Consider the following 27,208-nt stretch of genomic DNA (forward strand, 5'->3'; position numbering starts at 1 on the left):
TGTTTGAAGTAAAACATAAATATCATTTAAAAACTTATTTTAAATATACTACATTACACATATCTGGTGTATAGTCTTTTCAGATATTCTACCTTTTATAATATCTGAATCTAAACATACTAATAAAGTCAGGCATGGTAGTACGTGGCTCAAATCTCAGCATATGGGAGGCAAGAGAGAGACACAGGTATGATGTGAGCCTGAGCTATATGTATCCAGGACAGCCTGGAATACATGTGAGACCTTGTCTCAAAACAAACAAATACAAAAACCTAAGTGAATAAATACATTAATAGATACAACAAAGACATATATCAAAAATTTAAGGGATAGCAAAATAATGAAATTATTCAGTTGTATATGGATATATAAACTCCAGAAAATAATTTTATTTGCGCTTCTATTATTCACCTTAGCAAGTCACTATTGCACTCAAGCTGGTTGCTTAATCCTTAGCATTAAAGACTTTCCTTGGAGATGTGGAAAACATTTTTTAAATATACTGAGTCTCAATTCTCTCTTGAAGTAGGAAACACTAAGAGACACTATACACACAAGAAAACTCTACAGATCAACTCCTACCTCATCATGCTCATGTGTGCACATGTACACAAATCACGGCGAGAAAAGCATGTAGCCAGCTACAGACCTATACAGCTGAAAGGACCAAATTCTGTAGCTTGGCAAATCTACCAAGAACTGTAAATAAATGGAATAAGTGGTCTCTGGGTGAAGGAAAGATGCGTGCCTTGCAGAGGAGCTTCTAGAGCATGCTCACTGACATGAAGTCAGAGCCACAGACAGAGATCCATTAGCTCTGAAAGAGCCCAGGGCTGGAATCCTCATGGCTTCTCAGCATCATGGCCTCACTCCTGAAGACAAACAGGAATGAAACTCCTAGTTTGACCATTCATGGCTTCTAGCATGAACTCAACCTGTAACCGAAACAACCTCCTGTCAAAGGCTGACTGCACTTAAGCACCACAGTGTCAGAAACAGAAGGTCACATCAACTAGAATCACTCGTGAGGGCAGGACAGTGGAGCTGCTGAGCCCAGAGCTGGACTGGAGCCATTTTCTCTCTCTGCACAGATCCCAAGTGTCAACCAAAGTGCACATACTCAGGGTCTGAGATGTCGTCTGCTGCCTTTCATATGGGTGACCCGGGTCTCTGTGTGTTTAGTGTTTTCATACAAAGCTGAATTAAATTATGCTCTGTACTCCTAGCTTCTACTCAGTGCAGACTTATGACAACTCCATGCATATGACATTCTGAGTTAAAGAAAGGATTTCTACGGAAATCTTGAGTCGTTTTTCAAAGGAAAACGTGAAATTTGGTTTGGTGATAGTTCATTCTTTGCTACTCTAAGCAGATGGACACTTCAAGTACCACAGAGGTCACCTTTCATTTAATTTATGAAACGATGCCCAGGGAACATTTATTCACTTCTCAAAACTGTGTGGGTAGTCAGCCTCTCTGAGCCTCTCCCACTGAGTTTCTCAGAAATGGCCTCCTGGCAAAGGCTCCTGACTCAAACATTCCCCAGACCAGCATCCTCAGCAAACTGCCTCTGCACCATCTCCATCCTTCTCTGACCTTCCTGGAATGGCCCACTATCTATCTTCCTTAGAGCCAGCAAGCCTGAATGCAATGTGTGCCAAAGACTCCATGAAAACCACAGTGGACCCTGAGGAACATAAGGCCCTGCCCACAGACCCCTATTGTCTGACAAGGTGTGTTTCTGGTACACAAGGCAGTAAGGTAACCCAGGTTTTTAAACTGGCCTCAAAGAGTTTTCCCTCTGTTCAATGTTTAAGACAAGCTACAACGACTCTAGATCCTAGAGCCACATTTTCTCCTTATACATACGAGCTCTATCCCTTCCTAAGATAAGTGATCTTGGGTAAGTTATCTCAGCTTTCTAAGTCTCGGGCTTTGCATTCATTAAATGGCAAGCTCTGAGAGATGCTGGGAAGACAGAATAGACTGAAGTGCAACGATGTATATTATTGTGCCATATAAGCACCAAAAGGCAGGATATGTGAACAACATTTTCTGTTGATTCAGTGAGTGGTCAGACTGATTTTGCTTGCCTTGTCACTTCTAGCTGACAAGGACTCTCACGCTGTCTGAGCGGTCTGTCCCCAGCATCTCTGTTCCCCTAACACGTGGCCTTTATGCTTCAACTCTGACAACTGTTCTAGGATAATCATATGGAGAAAAGTTGTCTGATAAGTTGTATTAGCCTAAAGTGGGAAGTACTCATCAGGACTACAGTGACTATGGCTTTCACATAAACTACGCTAGTGGCTTGTTGTTTAGTAGTTATAAGCAACACCACTGTCACAGAGAGCCCAGTCCTTGTCAGCATATGCATTCTACTGATTCTTACTGAAAACTTTATTCCCATAATGTTTGCCAGTGAGTTCAGTAGCAACTCAACTGCATGACCTACAAAACGCATCACTACAGGACAGCATAAGAGGGTGGAATGCCGAGTTTTAGGGAGTTTCAAAGGGTTCTGTGATTCATTCTTGCATTGAGAAAATTGACAGATGAGTCTGTTCTATAAGGGATTTTTTATCTCTTTTTTCATATTTATGGTCAAAGGAACTAAGAGCTGGGTCTTGTACACAGTGGGTACACACTACCACTAAGATATGCCCTGGCTTAAGTTCCTCAGATAGATTCTCAACTCCTATTGGCAGAAGAGTCTGTTAGGATGCTGAATCATCTTGCTTTCTCTCTTAGACAGATAATAAAAGTGTCTTAATGCAGTTTGTGTCTACTTCCTCTCTTTGTGAAACAGGATATGTTCAAAGGTGAGTTGAAAGCACCCTCATCTTTTATGCACAGAAAAAAAAAAAAGTACCTGCTACTTAGCAAGCTCTTACAGCAAGTTGGCAGTGAGAATATCTACAAACACAAAAGGAGAAGCTTACTTCCATGCTTGTATTAACCATAAAATATAAGTTCATCTAAGAGCACAAAAATAATATAGCTATGCAGAGAAGAACCCAGATGTACTATATTATAAGACTGTGGCACAAGAAAGAAACTGGGCTGCCTCCAGAAACCTTACTGAACACTTACTTAGTCTTCCTTGATGAGATTATCCAGTATTTTAAACATTATAGGGATGAAACTAAAACTAGGTCCAGAAATAAGAATTATTCCAAATAGCATCTCCAAGCCACAGACAAGAATAATCACAAAGTCCACCCCTAGTAAGACTTTCCTGGTTGGAGGTGGTGACACCCACCTATATTCCAAAGAGTTAGCAGATACAAGCAGGATGATTAACACAGGATTGGGACCAGCCTGGGCTAGGAGTTCTAGGCCAACCAGAGCTCTATGATCCTGACCCAGACTCTCCATGTAGAACTCACAGAGATCTACCTGCCCTGCCCTCCTGAGAGCTAGGATTAAAGGCTGTGCCACCATGGCTGGCAAGCACCCCCTTCTTTAGGATAGCCTTCTTGCTAGTGACAGGCCTTGGGGTTAATCTACCAGTTACTCCATCCTGTAATGTTCCTCTTAGATGCCTGCATGATTCCCTTTCCCCTTCCCTGGAGGTCTTCTCTGAGGACCCATGGATCACCCTACTAATGATCACAATCTAGGGCTGAGCATTACTGAAGTGGTGGAGTGCTTGCCTAACATGCACGGGTCCTAAGGTCAATCTCCAACACTGCAAGAGAGACTACAGCCTATGCCTTCTCGCTGCTCCACCATCCCAACACCATAACCCCACCCCACCCCCACCCCGCCATGCTGTTCTCACTCCCACAGCACTTACTGCTGGCTAGTATGCCTGCTAAAATATGGGCCTCAGAATAAAGAGAAAATAATCACTGATATAATCCAAGGGCCTGGAACGGTGCCTGCCATATAGGACACCCTCAGTAAGTATCAGTGAAGTGAAGAAAATAGATGTCAGTCCACATACCAAGTCATTAAAGGGAATTATCACACACATGCATACACACACAAACTGCATGTGCAGTATCAGAGAATTGATGGAGCACAGTATGATGGACATGTGTGTGTTCCAGCACTCAGGATGTTGAGGCAGAAAACCTACAGGAGGTCTGAGGCTGGCCTGGGTGATAAAGCAAGCACCAGACTAGCCTAGAAAACACAGCAAGATCTTGTCCAAAAGAAAAAGAAAAAAGAAATATTTAACTATACACTACAGAGCTTGCAAGTTAAAACTCTGTAGAAAAAAAAGAACAAGACTCCAAGTCTACTACACGCTTTCCAATCTCCTCAGCTCCCATTATTATTCAAGGACAGAAGGACAAGGAGAGAAGCAAAGGGTCTGAAATTCTAGTGACAACACACTGCACAGAGCAGGAGCTATAAGAAGGTGTGGTTAATGGCTCAGACATAACTGACACACGAATGGACAGGGGCCAGAAGCGCACAGGAAGAAGACCTTGTCTCTCTTCAAGTGAAATGTGCCAAGGCCTCAGAGAAATGAAACATCCCATACCTACACACACACACACGTACACCATGCACACACATGTGCACACACACATGCACAAACATACCATACCCCCTTACCACACATGCACATGCGTGTGCACACACAGGAATACACACACATGCACACACACAGCATGCACACAACACACACACATGTGCACACACATGAATGCACACACATGTGCACACACAGAGCACGCACACCAGTAACAACAGCAGTGACAATACTAAGCACATTTGGTGCTTTCCTCCCAAACACTTTCTGCCATGAACATATGATACTAAAGGAAAAAAAAGCATTCCGGCTTTTCTAACCTAATTATTTCTTAAGGAAAATAACACAATTAACTTGGGAATAACAGATTTTAGAAAGAATGTTTGCTGAAAACTGTTAGAGATCTAGGAACACATGGTTGATTGGTGAAATATTTATTAAATATGAGCATCCACTGCAAGAAAATGAAACCGGTTCAACTAAGTTGTAGGCTGCATCCAACACTGGCCCAGCTTCTGCTGATACGAACCCTATATAGCTGTCTCCTGTGAGGCTATGCCAGTGCCTGGCAAACACAGAAGTGGATGCTCACAGTCAGCTATTGGATGGAACACAGGGCCCCCAATGGAGGACCTAGAGAAAGTACCCAAGGAGCTAAAGAGGTCTGCAACCCTATAGGAGGAACAACAATATGAACTAACCAGTACTTCCCAGAGCTCATGTCTCTAGCTGCATATGTAGTAGAGGATGGCCTAGTCAGCCATCAATAGGAGGAGAGGCCATTGGACTTGCAAAGATCATATGTCCCAGTATAGGAGATGCCAGGGCCAGGACACATAAGTGGGTGGGTTGGGGAGCAGGGGAAGGGAGGAGGGGATAGGGGATTTTTGGAAAGGAAACTAGGAAAGGGAATAACATTTGAAATGTAAATGAAGAAAACATCTAATAAAAAAAGAAAAAAAATACTGTTCTTGCTCATTTCCTGTAAACCAGGAGAGAAAAAGAAAGAAAGAAAGAAAGAAAGAAAGAAAGAAAGAAAGAAAGAAAGAAAGAAAGAAAATATCCAATTTTTAAAAATACTCAAAAGAGAGAGAGAGAGAGAGAACCGGAATAGAGGGATGAAGATCTGAACAGCATGCTGGAGCACCCACAAACACTTCTGTGATACAAACCACCACAAGAGGAAAACCCCCACAGTGAAGATGACTACAAGCTTATTAAAAACAGTATTTAAAAACACTAAATTTTGCATTTAAAGTGTAAATCTTTATGGTATGGGACTTGTTTCCCTGGAAAGTTATTATTAGTAACAACCAGAACAAAGGAAGAACACTCCAGGGACAGGGCAGAAGGCAGCAGCAGAGAGGGCTTGGTTCACATCCCTGCTGCCTAGGGTCACCCCCACCCTGTCCAGTGCTGCAATTTGGGTTTTCTCTGAAAAAGAAAACCTCTATAAAAATCACCAAATGTATCATGGCCAGGGTGTTTAGAAAATATGAAGCAGAATGTGGGAAACAAAAAGCACACTACTATATGTAGCAAGGTTATTGTTTTCTGACACACATGCTGCTCTGTGGCACGCTCCAGTTTCCATGAGCCCACACAAAATCTTGTGTACAGATATTAATAGCACCACTATTCATAGTGAAAGAATTTAATTAGCATAAATTCATATTAAGACAATGAATAAATAATGGAACATTATTCAGCACTGAAAAGGGATGAAGTACACAAGCTACAGTGTGGATCAATGTTGAAAACATTAAGCTAAGTAAGGCATGGCTGAAGCACCGAGAGAACAGGCACATCTATAGAGAGCAAAGTCTGCTAAAACTAAGGCCAATGGCATGGCTCAGCAGGTAAAGGCACCTGCCACCAATGCGGATGACCGAGTCGGATCCTCAGGTCGCACAGAGTGGAAAGGAGAGAACCAAATCCTGAGAGGTGTCTTCTGCCCTCCACTGGTGCCCATCACACACAGCAAACTAACAAACTGTATACATATATGTGTGTGTGTGTGTACATACATACTTATAAGTAAGACAAGAATCCTTCTCTTTCCGGGATACCCAGGGTTACGTGAAGTCATAACAATAGTTAAGGAGCTCACTTCTCCACAATGACACTTGAACCTCACCTTTTCCCACGGCATCTTTTCTGCACGGACAATGGGTGTCTCTTCTACTTAACCCTGTTCTCAGATCCTCCACTCACACCACACTATAAACACATGAAACTACTTAGACTACAAATTCCCCTCTGTGGTTTCTTCTCCAGAATTAAATCAGCATGTGAAGCTCTTCCAGGAGCATGGAGATCTCCTGGGGAACCATGTGGGGAACCACCTCATACATTTAAACACATTAAAGCATCTTGTATTAGCATGTATCGTCAGCATTAGCATAAGCTAGGTCAATGGTGGTTCACACCTGTAATCCTCACCCTTGAGAGGTCTAGAAAAGAACGAGAGACTTGAGAGTTCAAGGGCAGCCTCAGCTACCTAGATCTCCAAAAGGAAGTGGGTGGGGAGATGCACTGAGATGGCTCAGAGCATAAAGCTGACTGATTCCAAGCCTGGTGACCTCAGATCTGTCCCTGGGACTTCCACTATCTACCAATAATGGAAGGAGAGAACTGACTCCCACAAGTGTTCTTCTGAGCTTCACGTATCCACATGGCACATGTTTGTGTACACACATATACATACACACATACACACACACACACACACACACACACATAGAGTTAAATGTTGTTTAAAAGTCAAGTACATAGTTGATAAATATTCAGTTTATATTATCACTAAATTTTATAATATGCTTGTGTCTTATATTAACTACTTAATTGTGAATGATTAATTGGTGTTTAATCATATAACTTTATTAGTATTAAGTAACACATTTTCACAAAATAAATATAAAAATTAGAAAAGGTTAAAACAAAATTATGACACAAGAATTATCTGGGACTTAGCTTCAGGGAAAAAAAATTTAAGTACTGCCTTAGTTTATAACTGCAGTTAAAAAGTAAAGAATGACCATTCAAGGAAATCCCCACCTGAATATGTCCCATGAACTCAAGTCTATCAGAAACCTTATATGACACTCTCACAAAAGACCAAACATGGTTGTCTCAATGAAGATGCTGCTCCTGGCAGCAAATGGCACAGCCTGCTGAGTCAACTCAGCCAAGAAGGTTAAATAGCTTGGATTTACTTTTGCTAGGGGAGACAGGGCTATAAGCTGACATGAGTGATTGTGACATGGTGATTTAGGAGTCCGTGAGACAGTGAGACAGCTGTATGTGGTGGAATGTCAGCAGGCTCACAGCCATCCAAGTTCCTGCCACCTCCTCTGTCATCCCGGCCCCTCAGCACTCAGGCTCTGACTTTTCTGACAAGCTCTGCCTTGGTGTCAACGCAAAAGGGACTCAGATTTCAGTTCCCAGTGTCATTATGCAGGTCCTCAGAGAACCAGGGCATACTGTAGACAGTACTCTGCTTGGGGCAGCAGGAATACTTGTGGGAAAGGAAGGAAAGAGAGCGCACATTAGACACTATGTGACTAAAAATTTGAATAGCTACTGGAAAGAATTTATAACTACAGCAAATTTATTAGTCAATAACATAATGGTCTCAGATTTTTTTTTCTTCATATCTTTGAGACAGAAAATTGAGGGAAAAAAAAAAAGCCCTAAAAATGTACCTACTTCGGGACAGGCACAGTGCTGAGCAGCAGACAATAGTAAGTATGGATTACCAAGTCTGAGACCCAAGACTACAGTCTCATGGAAACAACTTCACACAGATATCAGTGTCTGGATACACACACACACACACACACACACACACAGCCCACGCATAAGCACACACAATTGTATGCCACTCCCGAGGCACGTCTGACTCAAAGTAGCCTGTAAAATGCCTCATCATTCCTTTATGCTGAATATGCATCCTGCAGCAATAAGGCACACTGTCCCTCTCCGGCAGCAATGGATCCCTGTCCTGGTGCAAGACTTTCAAAGTGTCAGGCTCAGCCAGGATGGAGGAGTGACTGACTGAGCACAGGAAGATGGGAGCCAGGAGGGTCAGAGGAACAAGGGCCAGGGCAATGATGTGAGGAAGGAGGCCTTCTGCACAGAAGTGTGTGATACATACACAATCAAGAAAATGAAGGAGAGCCAACTGAAGTGGAATCCAAGAAAAAGAGCAAGGGAGTCACATGAAATACTACCACACAGTAAGTGGAAAAACGAAGAGCTTGTTGGCCTGTCACACATTTCCAAACCCCAAAAGTAAGCTGTGTCCAGCATGCGTACCAATGCTGGTGCAAGCCACCCTCCAGAGGACTGCGTGTGTTTCCCTTGCTAAGGGAAACAGAGGCACTTGACAGAAAGAAGAGGAAAGGTAAGGTACTCCAAAGGCTGCAGAGAAGCATTTCCTACGTTCACAAGAAAATAGTGAACAAAACAGTGGCCAAGCTCACAGACAGCTTACAAAGAAAGAGAGGGAACGCATTATTAACCAAGGAACAGTCCATAGAACAAGGATTTGGAGCAGAAACACGGACAGAGTCCTCCCCAGGCATGGATCAACACTCCTGTGCTGGGTGCTTGGTACATGACTGCCTCCACTCAACACCGCAACAGAACACAATACAGCAAAGCTGCGTGCCTTTGTCCTGTGCTTCTCTATGCACTGAAGCTAAAAATAAAATATATTCCAACCCATACTGCAAGCTTTACCATTTTATCACTGGAACACTTAAACTTATTAACCGATACCCTCAACCATGTTTCGTATTAAATTGCTCAAGCTGTAAACGAATAGAGTTTCTCCTTCTTAACCGTGAGAGAACATTGCCTGTGCTACATCACCCAGACCTGGGACTACCCCGTGAAATTCTTAAGTCAGAAATTCAATTACATGAGAATTCTCTCTATTTCAACAATATCCCTGCTTTTGCCAGTATTTTCCTGGTGGCTCCGTGACAGTCGACAACACTTGCTCTCGGCTATGATTAAAAGTCTCACCTCCAGTGGCCTACCCAATCAGAAATGGGCCCGGGTTTCTGCTATCTTCTGCCCAATCCATAGCTGTCCAACTTAAAGGCATTTTTATGACACACAAGCTAGAGAGAAAGCAGTGAGCCATTTACAGTTAAGCCAGAAACAGGATCAAAATAAGTAGATGTTGGTTTTGGTCCAGAATCCAAACTTTTATCATCTCTGGTAGTGTTTAAGCCTCTACCAACATCCATAAAAACTCTTCTTAAGAAATGGTGACTGAGGTATCCAGCATAATGGCGACTTGGAAAATGAACTGTTTAAAACGCTCACCACCCTTATTCAACACTTTCTAACGTGTTCTGAAACAAGTTTCAAAGTACAGACTATAGCTAAGCTTCAGGAAACCAAAATGTCCTTGAGATTAACTCAGCAATTATGGCAAACAATTAAGAAACATTGCTTGACTCAATAATTCAAACCAATGATTGTTTTCCTTCTAAACTCGAGTTTATACAGACTTATTCACTGAACGTTTGGTTAACAAGCATCACATGCCATTCAAAATGAACTAGTACTCATTTCATACAATTTACGTATGATATTTAGAGAATCAAATTTTAAAAACTCCTGCCTGACTTTAGGAAATCAATGTTTAGCTAGGTGACATCTCCTGACACAGGCCCAGTGCTCCAGACTCCTTAAGCCCAGGCTGCTTAAGCCCTCTCCCACAAACCCGAGGAACTTTAAAAAGACAAACCAAGAATAAGAGAGAAAGGAGAAGCAGAAGGAACAAAAACAAACAGGATAGAGGACGGAAAGACTTGGGAAAGGAATGAGGGAGACAGTGTCCTCCTGGCTGAAGCACAAATGTAGACCTCTCTGGAGAACAGATGCACCCTCAGGCTAAAAACACACTCCTGTTATGACCTTAGAATCAAAATTAAGGTCAGTCACTAAAACCCTGAATGGCGAAGGCTAAAACTCTGACTTGTCCTGTCTAAGCTGAGCCGGGATGCTGGGCCAATCTAGGACAATGGGCGCAGCCTCTTCCCGGGAGACTCATCTGCTCCCCACTCTTACCTCCAGCTCACACTTGCATGTCCCAGGTCACTTTTTCAGGCAGCTGTCTTCCTTCCTAGGCCTCCGGGCTACCCTGGGCTAATACAGCCAGACTACGAATAGCCTTGGCTGTCACTTGTACCTGCTGATCATACACAATTGTGTTTCAAGAGAGAACCCTATCAGGGCACTCTAAACGCATCAGAGCACACTAGGGGGTTCAAGGAAATCTGGGGAACCAGTTTCTATGGAGGAGACACTCTTCTCAAGCATCTTGCTGTTTCATCCACAGAAAGAAACGTCCCATACAGAAAAGCATGAGTGATTGCTAGAAACTCAAACTGTCTACCAGCAAGGTACTCTTGTCAGTGGAGGAGACTAGCCTACCTAAAGAACAAATGCCAAGGGAAAAAGAGGGACAGAATCCAACACCTGCTGATAAAGCTATACACACCAGACAGTGCCACACAGAGAAATGATCCAAATAGACCTGGAGCCCCGCCTTCGGCTGCCATAGGTAGAATGTTAGAAAAACAACTCCTGCAAAGAGAGCTCTTCGGGGCTAGCTCCAAAAACCCATCCTCCACTTCTTCTCCTCAGCTATCTAGTGATCTTTCCTCACAACAGAAATCAAGCAACAAAGGCAGCTCTGCTAAAACATATAATGCCCTGGTACAACATTCATTTCTGAAATGGAAAAGATATACATTCATTTAACCTGCTCAAACACATGACTCTGAAACCCTCTGACACACAAACAACCAACAGATCCTGGGGAAAAAGGAATAACTAAATTCTAAACCCCTCTTTCCAATCAGAACTGCTGGCATTTTGGCATCACGATGGAGAATCTTCCATTTTATTTTCAAAATCCAGTTATATGTAATAGCTTCTCTTGGAGAAAAGAAAATAGGTTTTTACCATAAAAGGACCTAAAATCAGGAGTAAAGGGAGTGGAAGGCTAAAGTCAGTTTTCATGTTAAGTAGTTTTTAAATACATGTAATTTTTATTTACATGTAAAATAATTACAAGTTATCCAGATAAGAAGGGTCAGGAGTTTCTGACGAAATCATGTTGGTATATTCTAACACAGATAAATAGAAATCCAGGATAAATTAGTACCAAAAACTTTGTTAAAGGCTCTTTTGTTGATTTTAACATTTCCTTTCAGAATTATTTTCCCATTTCTACCCTTTTATTAAGCTACATGAGCATGGGAAAGCTAACTCACTCGCCTACAAAGTGGGTATAATAGTATCTACCTCGTCCTTAAACAGAATGAACACAAGTCACTCATCACAGTGCTTACGGTACTTGGAACGCATTTGGAAAAATGAATTCCTGTATTTTCAACTCTTGCTTCCAACTTTTCTTTTTCTTTCTAGTACTTTTAAGCTACCAAAATAAACACATCCAGTAAGATGTTCACAGAACTTATCATTTGGGTTATTATTAATCTGTCTTACCTGAATGGTTTGACATATGGAACCCTTAAGCTACTATAGGGAAATAAAGATACACTGTACCTTTTCCTTTGATGGGGGACTATATGAATATAGACCTCTGTTTACCATTTAATGCTTCTGTCAAAAAAAAAAAAAACCCTATGGCTACAAAAGCATATATAATTTTGATATTGACTGCTGAATTCTAAAAATTGAACTTACAATGAAAACATAATCATCAATATAATATCAATAGACACCTCTTTTGAGACCTGCTCTTGGAAGTCAAATGTCTACCACATATTCCATTAGTTATTAGGATAGTAAAACTGAAGACCCCTACTGTGCTCAGCAAGCCTCTTCACAGTACTGTAACTTCAAATATAAACACCGGCTCTTCGGGTCTGACCAGCACCTGGGTAGCTAGAGCGCAGGATCAGCTGACACCCGCCAGCTACCCACGACACCACCACAGGATTTTGAGACTTCTGGTGAGTGGTACACAGCTTCTGCTCCAGGCCAATCGCGCGGGTCCTGAGACTGCTTTGGTTGGGAGGCAGAAATCCGGCCTGAGTGGGGCCACAAGCCTCTTCCGGTCAGACCAGCACCTGGGTAGCTAAGGCGCAGGGTCGGCTGACACTCGCCAGCTACCCACAATACCCGCCACAGGATCTTGGGACTTCTGGTTGAGTGGAACACAGCTTCTGCTCTGGTCCAGTTGCGTGCGGGACCTGAGACTGCATTAGTTGGGGAAGCAGAAGACCGGCCTGAGTAGGGCCACAACCCTCTTCGGGTCTGGCCAGCACCTGGGTAGCTGGAGCGCAGGGTCGGCTGACACCCGCCAGCTACCCACGACACCCGCCACAGGATTTTGAGACTTCTGGTGAGTGGAACACAGAGTCTGCTCCAATGTTTAAACAGTGACAACAATAACAACTAATCCCAGAGATTACCAGATGGCGAAAGGTAAACGTAAGAATCTTACTAACAGAAACCAAGACCACTCACCATCATCAGAACCCAGCACTCCCACTTCGCCCAGTCCAGGGCACCCCAACACACCAGAAAAGCTAGACCCGGTTCTAAAAGCATATCTCACGATGATGGTAGAGGACATCAAGAAGGACTTTAATAACACACTTAAAGTAATACAAAAGAACACTGGTAAACAGGTAGAAGACATTAAAGAGGAAGCACAAAAATCCCTTAAAGAATTGCAGGAGAACACTGCTAAACAGGTAGAAGACATTAAAGAGGAAGTACAAAAATCCCTTAAAGAATTGCAGGAGAACACTGCTAAACAGGTAGAAGACATTAAAGAGGAAGCACAAAAATCCCTTAAAGAATTGCAGGAGAACACTGCTAAACAGGTAGAAGACATTAAAGAGGAAGCACAAAAATCCATTAAAGAATTGCAGGAAAACCAGACCAAACAGGTGATGGAATTGAATAAAACCATCCAAGACCTAAAAAGGGAAGTAGAAACACTGAAGAAAACCCAAATTGAGGCAACACTGGAGATAGAAACACTAGGAAAGAAATCTGGAACCATAGATACGAGCATCAGCAAGAGAATACAAGAGATGGAAGAGAGAATCTCAGGTGCAGAAGACTCCATAGAGAACATCAGCACGACAATCAAAGAAAATACAAAATCCAAAAAGATCCTAACTCAAAATATCCAGGAAATCCAGGACAAAATGAGAAGACCAAACCTACGGATAATAGGAGTAGATGAGAATGAAGATTTTCAACTCAAAGGACAAGCAAATATATTCAACAAAATTATAGAAGAAAACTTTCCAAACCTAAAGAAAGAGATGCCCATGAACATACAAGAAGCTTACAGAACTCCAAATAGACTGGACCAGAAAAGAAATTCCTTCCGACACATAATAATCAGAACAACAAATGCACAAAAATAAAGATAGAATACTAAAAGCAGTAAGGGAAAAAGGTCAAGTAACATATAAAGGCAAGCCTATCAGAATTACACCAGATTTTTCACCAGAGACTATGAAAGCCAGAAGGGCCTGGACAGATGTTATACAGAAACTAAGAGAACACAATTTCCAGCCCAGGCTACTATACCCAGCCAAACTCTCAATTACCATAGATGGAGAAACCAAAGTATTCCACGATAAAACCAAATTCACACATTATCTTTCCACAAATCCAGCACTTCAAAGGATAATAACAGAAAAAAACCAATACAAGGACGGAAACCATGTCATAGAAAAAGCAAGAAGGTAATCCCTCAACAAACCTAAAAGAAGACAGCCACAAAAACAGAACACCAACTCTAACAACAAAAATAAAAGGAAGCAACAATTACTTCTCCCTAATATCTCTTAATATCAATGGACTCAACTCCCCAATAAAAAGACATAGACTAACAGGCTGGCTACAGAAACAGGACCCAACATTTTGCTGCTTACAGGAATCTCATCTCAGAGAAAAAGATAGACACTACCTCAGAATGAAAGGCTGGAAAACAATTTTCCAAGCAAATGGTATGAAGAAACAAGCTGGAGTAGCCATTCTAATATCTGATAAGATTGACTTCCAACCCAAAGTCATCAAAAAGGACAAGGAAGGGCACTTCATTCTCATCAAAGGTAAATCCTCCAAGAGGAACTATAAATTCTGAATATCTATGCTCCAAATACAAGGGCAGCCTCATTCATTAAAGATACTTTATTAAGCTCAAAGCACACACTGCACCTCACACAATAATAGTGGGAGACTTCAACACACCACTTTCACCAATGGACAGATCATGGAAACAGAAACAAAACAGGGACACAGTGAAACTAACAGAGGTTATGAAACAAATGGATCTGACAGATATCTAAAGAACATTTTATCCTAAAACGAAAGGATATACCTTCTTCTCAGCACCTCACGGTACCTTCTCCAAAATTGACCACATAATTGGTCACAAAACAAGCCTCAATATATACAAAAATATTGAAATTGTCCCATGCACCCTATCAGATCACCATGGACAAAGACTGATCTTCAATAACAAAATAAATAATAGAAAGCCAACACACACGTGGAAACTAAACAACACTCTTCTCAATGATACCTTGGTCAAGGAAGGAATAAAGAAAGAAATTAAGGACTTTCTGGAGTTTAATGAAAATGAAGCCACAACATACCCAAACTTATGGGACTCAATGAAAGCATTTCTAAGAGGAAAACTCATAGCTCTGAGTGCCTCCAAAAAGAAACTAGAGACTGCACACATTAGCAGCTTGACAACACACCTAATAGCTCTAGAACGAAAGGAAGCAAATTCACCCAAGAGGAGTAGACGGCAGGAAATAATCAAACTCAGGGGTGAAATCAACCAAGTGGAAACAAGAAGAACAATTCAAAGAATCAACCAATCGAAGAGCTGGTTCTTTGAGAAAATCAACAAGATAGATAAACCCTTAGCCAGACTCACTAGAGGGCATAGGGTAAGTACTCTAATTAACAAAATCAGAAATGAAAAGGGAGACATAACAACAGACCCTGCAGAAATCCAAAACACCATCAGATCATTCTACAAAAGGCTATACTCAACAAAACTGGAGAACCTGGATGAAATGGACAAGTTTCTAGACAGATACCAGGTACCAAAGTTAAATCAAGATCAGGTTAATGATCTAAACAGTCCCATAACCCCTAAAGAAATAGAAGCAGTCATTAATAGTCTCCCAACCAAGAAAAGCCCAGGACCAGATGGGTTTAGTGCAGAGTTCTATCAAACCTTCAAAGAAGAACTAATCCCAGTTCTTCACAAACTATTCCACAAAATACAATCAGAAGGTACTCTACCCAACTCATTCTATGAAGCCACAATTACTCTGATACCTAAACCACATAAAGACCCAACAAAAATAGAGAACTTCAGACCAATTTCCCTTATGAATATTGATGCAAAAATCCTCAATAAAGTTCTCGCTAACCGAATCCAAGAACACATCAAAACAATCATCCATCCTGACCAAGTAGGTTTCATCCCAGGGATGCAAGGATGGTTCAATATTCGAAAATCCATCAATGTAATCCATTATATAAATAAACTCAAAGACAAAAACCACATGATCATCCCGTTAGATGCTGAAAAAGCATTTGACAAAATCCAACACCCATTCATGATAAAAGTCTTGGAAAGATCAGGAATTCAAGGCCCATACCTAACCATGATAAAAGCAATATAAAGCAAACCAGTAGCCAACATCAAAGTAAATGGTGAGAAGCTTGAAGCAATCCCACTAAAATCAGGGACTAGACAAGGCTGCCCACTCTCTCCCTACCTATTCAACATTGTACTTGAAGTCCTAGCCAGAGCAATTAGACAACAAAAGGAGATCAAGGGGATACAAATCGGAAAAGAAGAAGTCAAAATATCGCTTTTTGCAGATGATATGATAGTATACATAAGTGACCCTAAAAATTCCACCAGAGAACTCCTAAGCCTGATAAATAGCTTCGGTGAAGTAGCTGGTTATAAAATTAACTCAAGCAAGTCAATGGCCTTTCTGTACACAAAGGATAAACAAGCAGAGAAGGAAATTAAGGAAACAACACCCTTCTCAATAGTCACAAACAATATAAAATACCTTGGCGTAACTCTAACTAAGGAAGTGAAAGATCTGTATGACAAGAACTTCAAGTCCCTGAAGAAAGAAATTAAAGAAGATCTCAGAAGATGGAAAAACGTCCCATGCTCATGGATTGGCAGGATCAACATTGTAAAAATGGCTATCTTGCCAAAAGCAATCTACAGATTCAATGCAATCCCCATCAAAATTCCAACTCAATTCTTCTACGAATTGGAAAAGGCAATCTGCAAATTCATCTGGAACAACAAAAAACCTAGGATAGCAAAAACTCTTCTCAAGGATAAAAGAACCTCTGGAGGAATCACCATGCCTGACCTAAAGCTGTACTACAGAGCAATTGTGATAAAAACTGCATGGAACTGGTATAACGACAGATAAGTAGACCAATGGAACAGATTTGAAGACCCTGAGATCAACCCACATACCTATGGTCACTTGATCTTTGACAAGGGAGCAAAAACCATCCAGTGGAAAAAAGACAGCATTTTCAACAAATGGTGCTGGCACAACTGGCGGTTATCCTGTAGAAGAATGCGAATTGATCCATTCCTATCTCCTTGTACCAAGGTCAAATCTAAGTGGATTAAGGAACTCCACATAAAACCAGAGACACTGAAACTTATAGAGGAGAAAGTAGGGAAAAGCCTCGAAGATATGGGTACAGGGGAAAAATTCCTGAATAGAACAGCAAAGGCTTGCACTGTAAGATCGAGAATCGATAAATGGAACCTCATAAAGTTGCAAAGCTTCTGCAAGGCGAAAGACACCGTCAATAAGACAAAAAGACCACCAACAGATTGGGAAAGGATCTTTACCTATCCTAAATCAAACAGAGGACTAATATCCAATATATATAAGGAACTCAAGACGGTGGACTCCAGAAAATCAAATAACCCCGTTAAAAAATGGGGCTCAGAATTGAACAAAGAATTCTCACCTGAGGAATACCGAATGGCAGAGAAGCACCTGAAAAAATGTTCAACATCCTTAATCATCAGGGAAATGCAAATCAAAACAACCCTGAGATTCCACCTCACACCAGTCAGAATGGCTAAGATCAAAAATTCAGGTGACAGCAGATGTTGGCGAGGATGTGGAGAAAGAGGAACACTCCTTCATTGTTGGTGGGATTGCAAGCTGTTACAACCACTCTGGAAATCAGTTTGGCGGTTCCTCAGAAAATTGGACATAATACTACCAGAGGATCCAGCAATACCTCTCCTGGGCATATATTCAGAAGATGTTCCAACCGGTAAGAAGGACACATGCTCCACTATGTTCATAGCAGCCTTATTTATAGTAGCCAGAAGCTGGAAAGAACCCAGATGCCCCTCAACAGAGGAATGGATACATAAAATGTGGTACATTTACACAATGGAGTACTACTCAGCTATTAAAAGGAATGAATTTATGAAATTCCTAGGCAAATGGATGGATCTGGAGGGCATCATTCTGAGTGAGGTAACATATTCACAAAGGAACTCACACAATATGTACTCACTGATAAGTGGATATTAGCCCAAAAACTTAGCATACCCAAGATATAAGATACAATTTGTTAAACACATGAAACTCAAGAAGAACGAAGACCAAAGTGTGGACACTTTGCCCCTTCTTGGAATTGGGAACAAAACACCCATGGAAAGAGTTACAGAGATAAAGTTTGGAGCTGTGAAGAAAGGATGGACCATCTAAAGACTGCCATATCCAGGGATCCATCCCATAATCAGCTTCCAAACGCTGACACCATTGCATACACTAGCAAGATTTTGCTGAAAGGACCCAGATTATAGCTGTCTCTTGTTAGACAATACCGGGGCCTAGCAAACACAGAAGTGGATGCTCACAGTCAGCTATTGGATGGATCACAGGGCCCCCAATGGAGGAGCTAGAGAAAATACCCAAGGAGCTAAAGGGAACTGCAACCCCATAGGTGGATCATTATTATGAACTAACCAGTTCCCCAGAGCTCTTCACTCTAGATGCATTTGTATCAAAAGATGGCCTAGTAGGCCATCACTGGAAAGAGAGGCCCATTGGACTTGCCAACTTTATGTGCCCCAGTACAGGGGAATGCCAGGGCCAAGGGGTGGGGGTGGGTGGGTGGGGGGCTTGGGGGGGGAGTGTATTGGGGACTTTTTGGATAGCATTGGAAATGTAATTGAGGAAATTACCTAATTAAAACAAAAAACAAAAAACAAAACAAAACAAAAAACAAAACAAAAAAAAAAAACAAATATAAAGACCGGTATTTTTGAAGCACTAAAAGTGTAACTCCAATCGGGGAAATAAAAGAAACCTTTGGATTCTGATGCCAAAGACATCTTACATGTCTTGAATCCTGTCTGACCCAAGAATTCAGCAAGTGAAGTGGAGATGAAGTTTTTGAGTTCGAATCCCCTGTTGGCTTCATTAAAGATGGCAAGTTATGACCTACCACTGGACTTCTGTGAACATGATGTACACCAAACACTAAGAAGTTAATTTGGCATAAAAGCCCCCACAAAATTACCACATATTAAACATGTTAATACACAGCATACATAACACTGACATCTTCTTTTCTCAGTTTCCTTCCCTTCCTGCTTCCCACCATTCCTCTCGCTTTTCTCCACCCACCCCCCACCCCCCCTTCCACGCCTGTCCCACTCGGATGAGCATCTTCTTTCCACATGGGGTTAGTCCTCAAGACTTCCTGATAAAGGTGGTCCTAGCTTAGCCTCACTGAGCTGTGAAATGATACCTCTGTTACAGATTCCATTCTCAGTGAGTCAGGAGAAAAACAGCAGGCCTCTCTCTAAAATGGGCTCTAGAACCATAAAAAGAACACGTGGCATGTTTTGTACTGTGAGAAAGTAAGTAAAACTAACAACATTCTTTATAAACTCATAAGCTCCTACTTGGTCTCCATGTAGCTATGAAGAAATGATCAAACAGTGAATCCTCTGTGCACAATAAAATAATTGTGTGGAATTGCATACGTAACTATATGTATATGTGTCTGTATATATACACACACACAGTATACACATACAGATTGGGATATCAAAGATAAGAAAGAGTGATACCTGAATTAGGTCTCTTCTGTCGTCTAGAATTCTATCCCTACATTTATATTCTGAATGAAAATTTAAGGGAAAGCCTACAAGATGTCTCAGTGGATAATGATGCTTGCAGCCAGGCCTGGTAACCTAAGTTTAATTCCTAGAACTTACATGGTAAAAGGAGAGACATGACTCCTGTATGATGTTGTCTTCTGACCTTCACATGTACAAACATACACACGCACACACACACATGCACAGTAGATAGATAGATTGATTGATAGATAGATTGATAGATAGTTGTAAAATTAAAAGAAGGTTGTATTAAAAACATTTAAGGGATTAAGGGATATTTTAATTTTTATTTTTACTTTATTGAATTGGTAGGTAAACAAAAATGCACTGTGAAATATTTCTTTCCTGCTCCATATGGCAAAAATGTATTAATATTGAGCTACTAAGTTTAACAAATGTACTTTTACTCACAGTCAGCTATTGGATGTATCACAGGGCTCCCTATGCAAAAGCTAAAGAAAGTACCCAAGGAGCTAAAGGGATCTGCAACCCTAGTCGGCCATCACTGGAAAGAGAGGCCCATTGGACTTGCAAACTTTATATGCCCCAATATAGGGGAATGCCAGGGGCAAAAGAATGGGAATGGGTGGGTAGGGAAGTGGGGGGCGCTATGGGGGACTTTTGGGATAGCATTGGAAATGTAACTGAGGAAAATATGTAATAAAAATATTAAAAATTTAAAAAAAAAACTTTAAAAAAAAAAACAGTAAAGAAAAGTTGGTGGGCCAGGCTCTCAGACCTGTCCTCATGCACCTGCCTCCTCTGCGGTACCAGGGCGATGTCCTCACAACCCCTCCTCCTAGGCAGTTGGGGGGAACACTGTGCACTCACCTGTGTTATGAAAGTCTACTTGCAAGAGTTTTACCCTATCTTTTTCTAACTCAGTGCAATATTTCAGAGAAATAAAATGGGTTTACCATTACTTTAAAAAAAAAAAGAAAAAAGATGTTTGTGCTAACCTGGCAAGCTACCATGAAAGCTATAATTCCTAGGAACCCTTCACCACTGGGGGAGCTGTACTGCAGATAACTGAGTGCCAGCCTGACTCGGTGCCCTCAGAGGGAACAGCTTGATGTTAAGGACAGCTCACATATTCCATGTCATATATATAAATATTAGCCAAAATAAACAAAAAGCCAGAGCACAGCTCTGCTGCCATCTTGCCTTGAGTGTGCTTTCTGACCCACTCACTAATGGTGAGCAATAAGACGGTGGAGAGTTATAGATCCATGTCCTTGTCCCCACTTGACGACTCCTTATGAAGCTGTAATACTTTGCAGAGGACAGGATGGAAGAAAGTAGATCTTGTATTTCCAAACAATACTTCTGATATAAGAAATTATGTCGTTTGTAGGAGTATAAAATCACTGGGTGTTTTAAAAATACATAACAGAATTTAAAGGTAACTATGTAACAAAAAAAAACTATCAGATGACCCACGTCTAGTGTCGTGGTAACTATATGCTGCTTAGCTGGCACAAAGAGCAACCATTAGTAAGCACGTCTAAGATAGCAACGACAGGGCCATCAATGGTCAATAAGCAGTAAGGCTCAGTACATGACACCTTATACAAATTCATGAAAGATATATGTTTTACCTTACTATCTACAGGCAGCCAATTCTTTTAGCAAAAAAAACTGTCAAGAAAGAAGGAAAAACACCAAAAACCTCAATATTTTAAATATTCGAGGGCTATCTTCTAAGCTTGGCACTACTTCATATTTGACAACCCTGAAGACAGCAAGGTTACTCACAATCAACTACAACTATTTTGACTATAATCTCTAGCATTTTATGACATAATGAGTGTCTACACAGGGTAATCATCCCATTTGCAATAAGAATTAGTAAGCACTGGAATAACTCACTATGCAATAAGTAAAAAGAAAAAAAAAATCTCACAATATGGCCTTGTATCACTGAAATCACCATTTCACACTAAACTGTCACCATTCAAGTAGAACCACAGTGAAATTTCTTCTAAAATAAAAGCTTCATATTGCCATCTATGGATGAAAACTGAAACAAGCTCACATTAATAATATAAAAGAAATTTGATACTCACCTAGTCTCTTGAGCTTGAGGAATGGAACTATCTAAGACTACAGTGGTGACCACCTTCCCTTGGTCAGTTGCTCGAGCCTATCAGGTAAGTGGTAATTTCTGAGCTAATTTGAATGGCCTATAAGGTCTCTTCCTTCCAAGACCATTCCATGTTATGTAAAAAATGAGTAATCTGTAACTTCAGGGAATGTGTTAAATTCAGGTAATGAGGGCATCATTTTGCATTCAAATGATGTCATAAAATGAATAAAAACAGTCCTGGAGCTGCCAAGGGAGTGACTATGACTTAAAAGACTCTTAGAGAGTCACTGCATACCCAGCGTTGACCTAGGTGCTTCATAAATGCCACTCATCTGGTCTTCTCAGCATGTTTGGGAGCTCAGCACTTACAAAGCTTAAGGATACGAACTGGAATTGATCAGTGAATAAAAGTGAATAATACTCCTGCTCACTCTTGAGAATTACAATTATTCTTCTGTAACACTAGGATGATACCATAGGATCATGAATTTAGCCAGTTAATCCTCCTTGCCAAAAGGCTTACATAGCCTGCAGAGCCAAGTCCCAACTCCTCAGAACATCAGAACTTGCTGCAGCATCTAGGAGCGACATGCTTCTCACACTGGTCCCCCAAATCTCATCTGCAGTTAGCAGAGGCAATGCCTGGCTTCCATGTGACTCTGAACATGCTGCCCTCTCTGCTAGCTATGCCCACTCCTTGTCTGTAATATGACCAATCAGACAGCACCTCCTGGGAGAGCCCAGAGACTTCTTGTGGGGTTATGCGCTGGGCACTGGGCTTCCACTGTTTCCACAGCCCCTGTAATTACCTCAAGACTGAAGGGCAAAGAATAATTGTTCAAGCACTCATTCATTTTCCCAGCTCTCTGTAAACCCCTTAAAGGCTAGAACTGTGGCTTTTATTTCTAAATCCCTATGACCTTGATTTACTTAAAATGCTAACTAGCAAGAGCTCAAAGTGAATAAATTCCTCTTAATGAGTCAATAAATGAATTGCTTGCACACAGACACACACACACACAAACACACACACGTGTACCTTATGAGGTAACAAAAGAATCATCCAGACATTATTTCTATAATACAAAGGAAAATGCTAAAGATATCCATGGGTACCTACAGTGCCAAAAGTTCTTTTTACCAAAATAATAATGATAATAATAATAGAAACAAGAGCTATATAAAATCCACACATTTTCGGGTTAAATTATAGCTCTCTGGAAACCAGGAAGGCCTAACAGACAAGAAAATCCCTCAGTTTCCTCTCTGTAGGAAATACTGGTCTTTGAGATTCCATCAGTTCTCTGTGGTGTCCTGCTGCAATTAAAGGATCCTGGTAAAGTACATTGACTCCCTGGGTGATGGAGATATCAAAATGTGCTGTGTGTACCTTTAGATACCGAGGATAATTTGCCATAATTATAAATAGCATTACTTCCAATTCTGACTCGGAGTAGTCATCTATACATGTTTAACCTAAGTTCTACCAAACAACAGTCTCATTCACCTGGGCTGCAAAGTTTCCTTGTGAAGGGCCTATCGTATCGTATGCCCCATATGGAGAGGCCCATCTGAGTTAAAACATCTCAGAAGAGGTGTTCTAGAAACACTGAGAGAGAAAACAACACTCTTTTTCTCAGAAGCAGTGGCCTTCCTTCTATCATCACAAAGTGGGCGGATTTGAGGTCATGGTCAGCAGGCGGCAGAGACAGAGGTCCCGCGTCTGTTCCCTCACACCCCTCTCTCTGCATCTCTGCTCCTCTCCATCCTTCCTTCCCTTCCCACAAAGACTCTGGGGCTTGCTCTAACACACTGTCTACATCAGCAAATTCCTGACCATGGAAAACTCTATACAGAATAAAAGATGTCATGTCTCAATAAGTAAATTTCAATGAAAATTAAAAATAAGAACCAATTAAAAGGCAAATTAAAATAAAGACAAAAGCATAGGTAGAAGAAATCATACACTAAAAGAGACTTCAATGAACTAAGTATGCCCTTTCTTTTAGCTCTGGCTCAAAATGAGTGTGTGTGTGTGTGTGTGTGTGTGTGTGTGTGTGTGTGTCTGTGTGTCTGTGTAACAAACATATAAGTATATTTTTGAGATAAGTGTTTCTGAAAGAATGGTTGTTTTATAGTATCAAAGAATGAATCTTATTTTTACTGTGGCAATTCAGAGTTGCATTTTTAATATAGCCCTTATCCTTCAGAGTTTTATTACTGAAAATGTTAATAAACAAAGCATCAGTTGCTTGCTTCAAAGTAATACAGAAAGGAGCAGGCCAGTAGGAGGCAGAGAAAAGCAAGATGGACTGTAAGTTCCCAGTCACTGAAGCTAGGATTCACTATATTCCTCTGTTTAGTTTGTGTGTGTGTGTGTCTAGATTGTTTTTTTTTCTTTTTAATCAGAGGCTACAAACAAGCATCAGAATACTCCCTCACAGGAATAATTATTAACTAACTGAAAAATAAGACAGGTTACCTTCTGCAGGTTTTCCTTGGAAACAAGCCAAAATTTAACAAGAGAAACAAGCAGATGCCAAGCATTAATTCAGATAATAAAATCCTTCATTAAGAGCTGGACATGTTAGGTTCTCTACTACATTAATCTAACATCCATGGATACTACAAGTTACCCTGAATTTCTACCTATGTCAACAAACTTTTAATGGAGCCAAATATTCGAGTGCAAATATAGACTTAAATATTTTTCACTCTTTAAATATGTCACACACGTGAATAACTGAGTACATTATCACATCACAGCTATGTTAGTGTTGAATGTATTTATGATATGAAACTGCCCAGCTTATTTTTACTTAAGTAAAGTTTTCAATTACCAACTACATGAACTTCAGATGCACTTGTAGATGAACAAATTGTCAGCTTGATCCATACAAACATAAAAACACTTACGGTCCCAAAAATGTTTGCTAGAGTTAGCCAGTACTCATTTGTATCTATAGATGTTTGGTATTGATTAAAATGCAAGTACTGAAATAAGTTAGTTTTCAGAGCAATGTAAGTGCTCAATAAAACGATCGCACCCGAGGAAGACCCGTTTTCGGACATTAAGTTAGGACTGAATGGGCATGTCTCTGGTGTTCAAAAATCTCAGTGACCAGGGGATTTTGAGATGTTATTTATTTTAGTTTGGTTTCTTAGAGCAGCCTAGTTTTCTTCTCCTCTCTTCTTTCTACAATAATCATCTTGGTTGATAATGTTTTCTCTCAGAGTTAAAACAACAAAGGTGATGATGCATATCCTGCCTAAATAGAATCTCCTCCTACCCCGTGCAGTTTTTGCTTGACTAAGGAGATGAGGGTCTGTGCCTCTTGTCCCTAGCTCAGGTTACAGGGCTACTAGGTGCATCCAATGCTACCCCTACCCCCTAGCACCTCTGCAAAACATTAGCCTACCCTTCTTTCGGTTCCTTTTTTCCTCCTTTTTGCACTTGCACCAAGAGAATCATGCGGGAATCACATTAGGACTGTGCTCTTTTCACCCGGTACACCGCTTTTCCAGGGCAACCCTAAGCAAACGCGGGGTCCCTGGGCAGCGTGGAGGACCACCTCCAGAACCCTGCCACTCACCTGCGGTCCGCCAGGGTTGCCCCTCACCCGAGTGTTGAGCTGGTCTTGCTGAGTTTCGTCCTCGCCGCCCAAGCTATAGATGAGGCGCAGTGGTATGATGCTCTGGCGCTCCAGGAAGCGGTTTTCATTCCCCCTCTCCAGTCCTTTCAGTGAGGCGACTCCTTGCAGGCAGGCAGGAGGGAAGGAGGGAGTGGAGAGAAACAGCAAAAAATAATGACCCTGACCCACAGGCCTCCATCCTGCGGTCCTCATCACCTTTATTCCCCCGCCTCCTCCCTCCCGGACCTAACTGGGAAGGACGCAGAGACACCAGCTGGAAAACCCTGGAACCAGCTCCCCTGGAGCATCTCCGGGCCCAGAAACAGGGCACCCCGTTCCCATTCTCCTGAAGGAGACTCTTCTTTTGCAGGAGGAAAGAGGAAAAAAAAAAGAAAGAAAGAAAGAAAGAAAGAGCATTTGATCCCAGATTGCTGATGCATCCTCGTGTCCCCCACACATGTGTGCTTACACCCCTTCCGCGCAGCCCTTCAAAAAATAAAAATAAAAAACCGCGCACTGTGGAATTGCGGGTGCGGCTTTTCGGGGTCCTTCCAGGCTCCAAAGTGTCCTGGACGCCCCAGCAGCTGCGAACTTACCTGCCCGACCGCAGCGCGCCTCGGGGCAGGTCCCCAAGACGCAGAGCAGCCAGAAGGACGCGGCCGCTGCTGCCTGCATGGTGGCGGCGCTCAGCTGCTCCTGCCCCGGCCCGGGGCTCGGGCTCCCAACCGCCCCTTCCCAGCCCGAGCCGCTGCCTCTGCCGCAGCCGCGTTTGCCTCAGTGCTGCATTGTGCCTGGCGGGCGCTTCGGTGGCGAGGGCAGCTAGCGAGCGCCGCTTCGGGCGCCAGGCTGTACCTAAGTGGCTTCTAGCGCCTCCCACCTCATCCCCAGGCGGAGGCCGGGGCGGGCGGCCAGCATGGCGGGGAGCGAGCCGGGTGCGCAGCGGGCCTGGTGGTGCACTTGCCCCCGCGCCGCATCCGGCCACGCGCACCAGAGTAGCTGGGAAATGTAGTTCCCTCCCCGCACAGCTAGCTGGTCTCCAAGGCGACGCGACCATCGCCACCCCAAAACCCAAGAAGGAGACTGCAGACCAAAGAAGGAGAGGTGATGGAGGTCACCTGCACAGTGGCCACACCCTGAATTCGCCCCAGAGGTCTGCGAGGAGCTGCAGGGTTGCTCACTAGCTACTACTATTGCTTGTGTTTCCAAGCGACCATGCCTTGAGTGCAGGGCAAGTCAGTTTTGACACAGATCTGGACTGAGGGCCTACTGTGTGCTGGGCGTGAGTCACACGTTTTCAGGTGCAATTAAGAAAAGCCTTTTTGGTAAAAATTTGCCCAAGGCGGTTTTCACTGCTTTTAGTCGTATGAAGTATTTTGCTGACAGGTGTGTCTGTGCACCCGCCATGTGTATGCAGTATCTATGGTTGGAGGCCCAAAGAGAATGTTGGGTCCCTAGGACTGGGGTTACAGAAGGTTTTGTGGGTTCTGGGAATCCAACTCATTTTCTCGGGAGGAACACTTAGTGTTTTAAACCTCTGAGACATCTGTCCATTCTCCACATATTTTCTTTTTCATTGGCATTTAATTTCATTTTAATTTTGATACCTAAGGGAGAGTGGTTAAGCCAACTCCAGGAGAATCAGATGTCTCCTAGAGGTCTAGGAAGGCTTGTGAAGTGTGAGTCCGCTGGATATTCTGCGATACGTTTGCTTCCTCCTATATCTGTCAGCTTCAAACCTGCACCAGTAATAGATA

General features: G+C 42.0%; 1 protein-coding gene across 9 annotated transcripts in view; it reads right to left on the minus strand.

The window, feature by feature from the left end:
- Positions 1-26,521, minus strand: part of LOC147004899 (protein DBF4 homolog A-like) — a 390,457-nt gene extending 363,936 nt beyond the window's left edge. For all 9 annotated transcript variants that reach the window (XM_085836432.1, XM_085836435.1, XM_085836434.1 and 6 more), the window contains exons 1-2: positions 26,051-26,521; positions 25,416-25,576 (exon numbers count right to left, since the gene is read on the minus strand). Coding sequence is in view for 6 of the 9 variants with exons in the window: in XM_085836435.1 (XP_085692561.1) it covers positions 25,416-25,576; positions 26,051-26,129 (240 nt within the window). In the remaining 3 variants the exon portion in view is untranslated. The remainder of the gene's footprint in view (positions 1-25,415; positions 25,577-26,050) is intronic.
- Positions 26,522-27,208: the final 687 nt, after the last annotated feature.

Source organism: Mus caroli, unplaced genomic scaffold (assembly GCF_978045245.1).
Source record: "Mus caroli unplaced genomic scaffold, Mus_caroli_1 scaffold_4, whole genome shotgun sequence".
In the NCBI taxonomy this organism is placed as follows: Eukaryota; Metazoa; Chordata; class Mammalia; order Rodentia; family Muridae; genus Mus; species Mus caroli.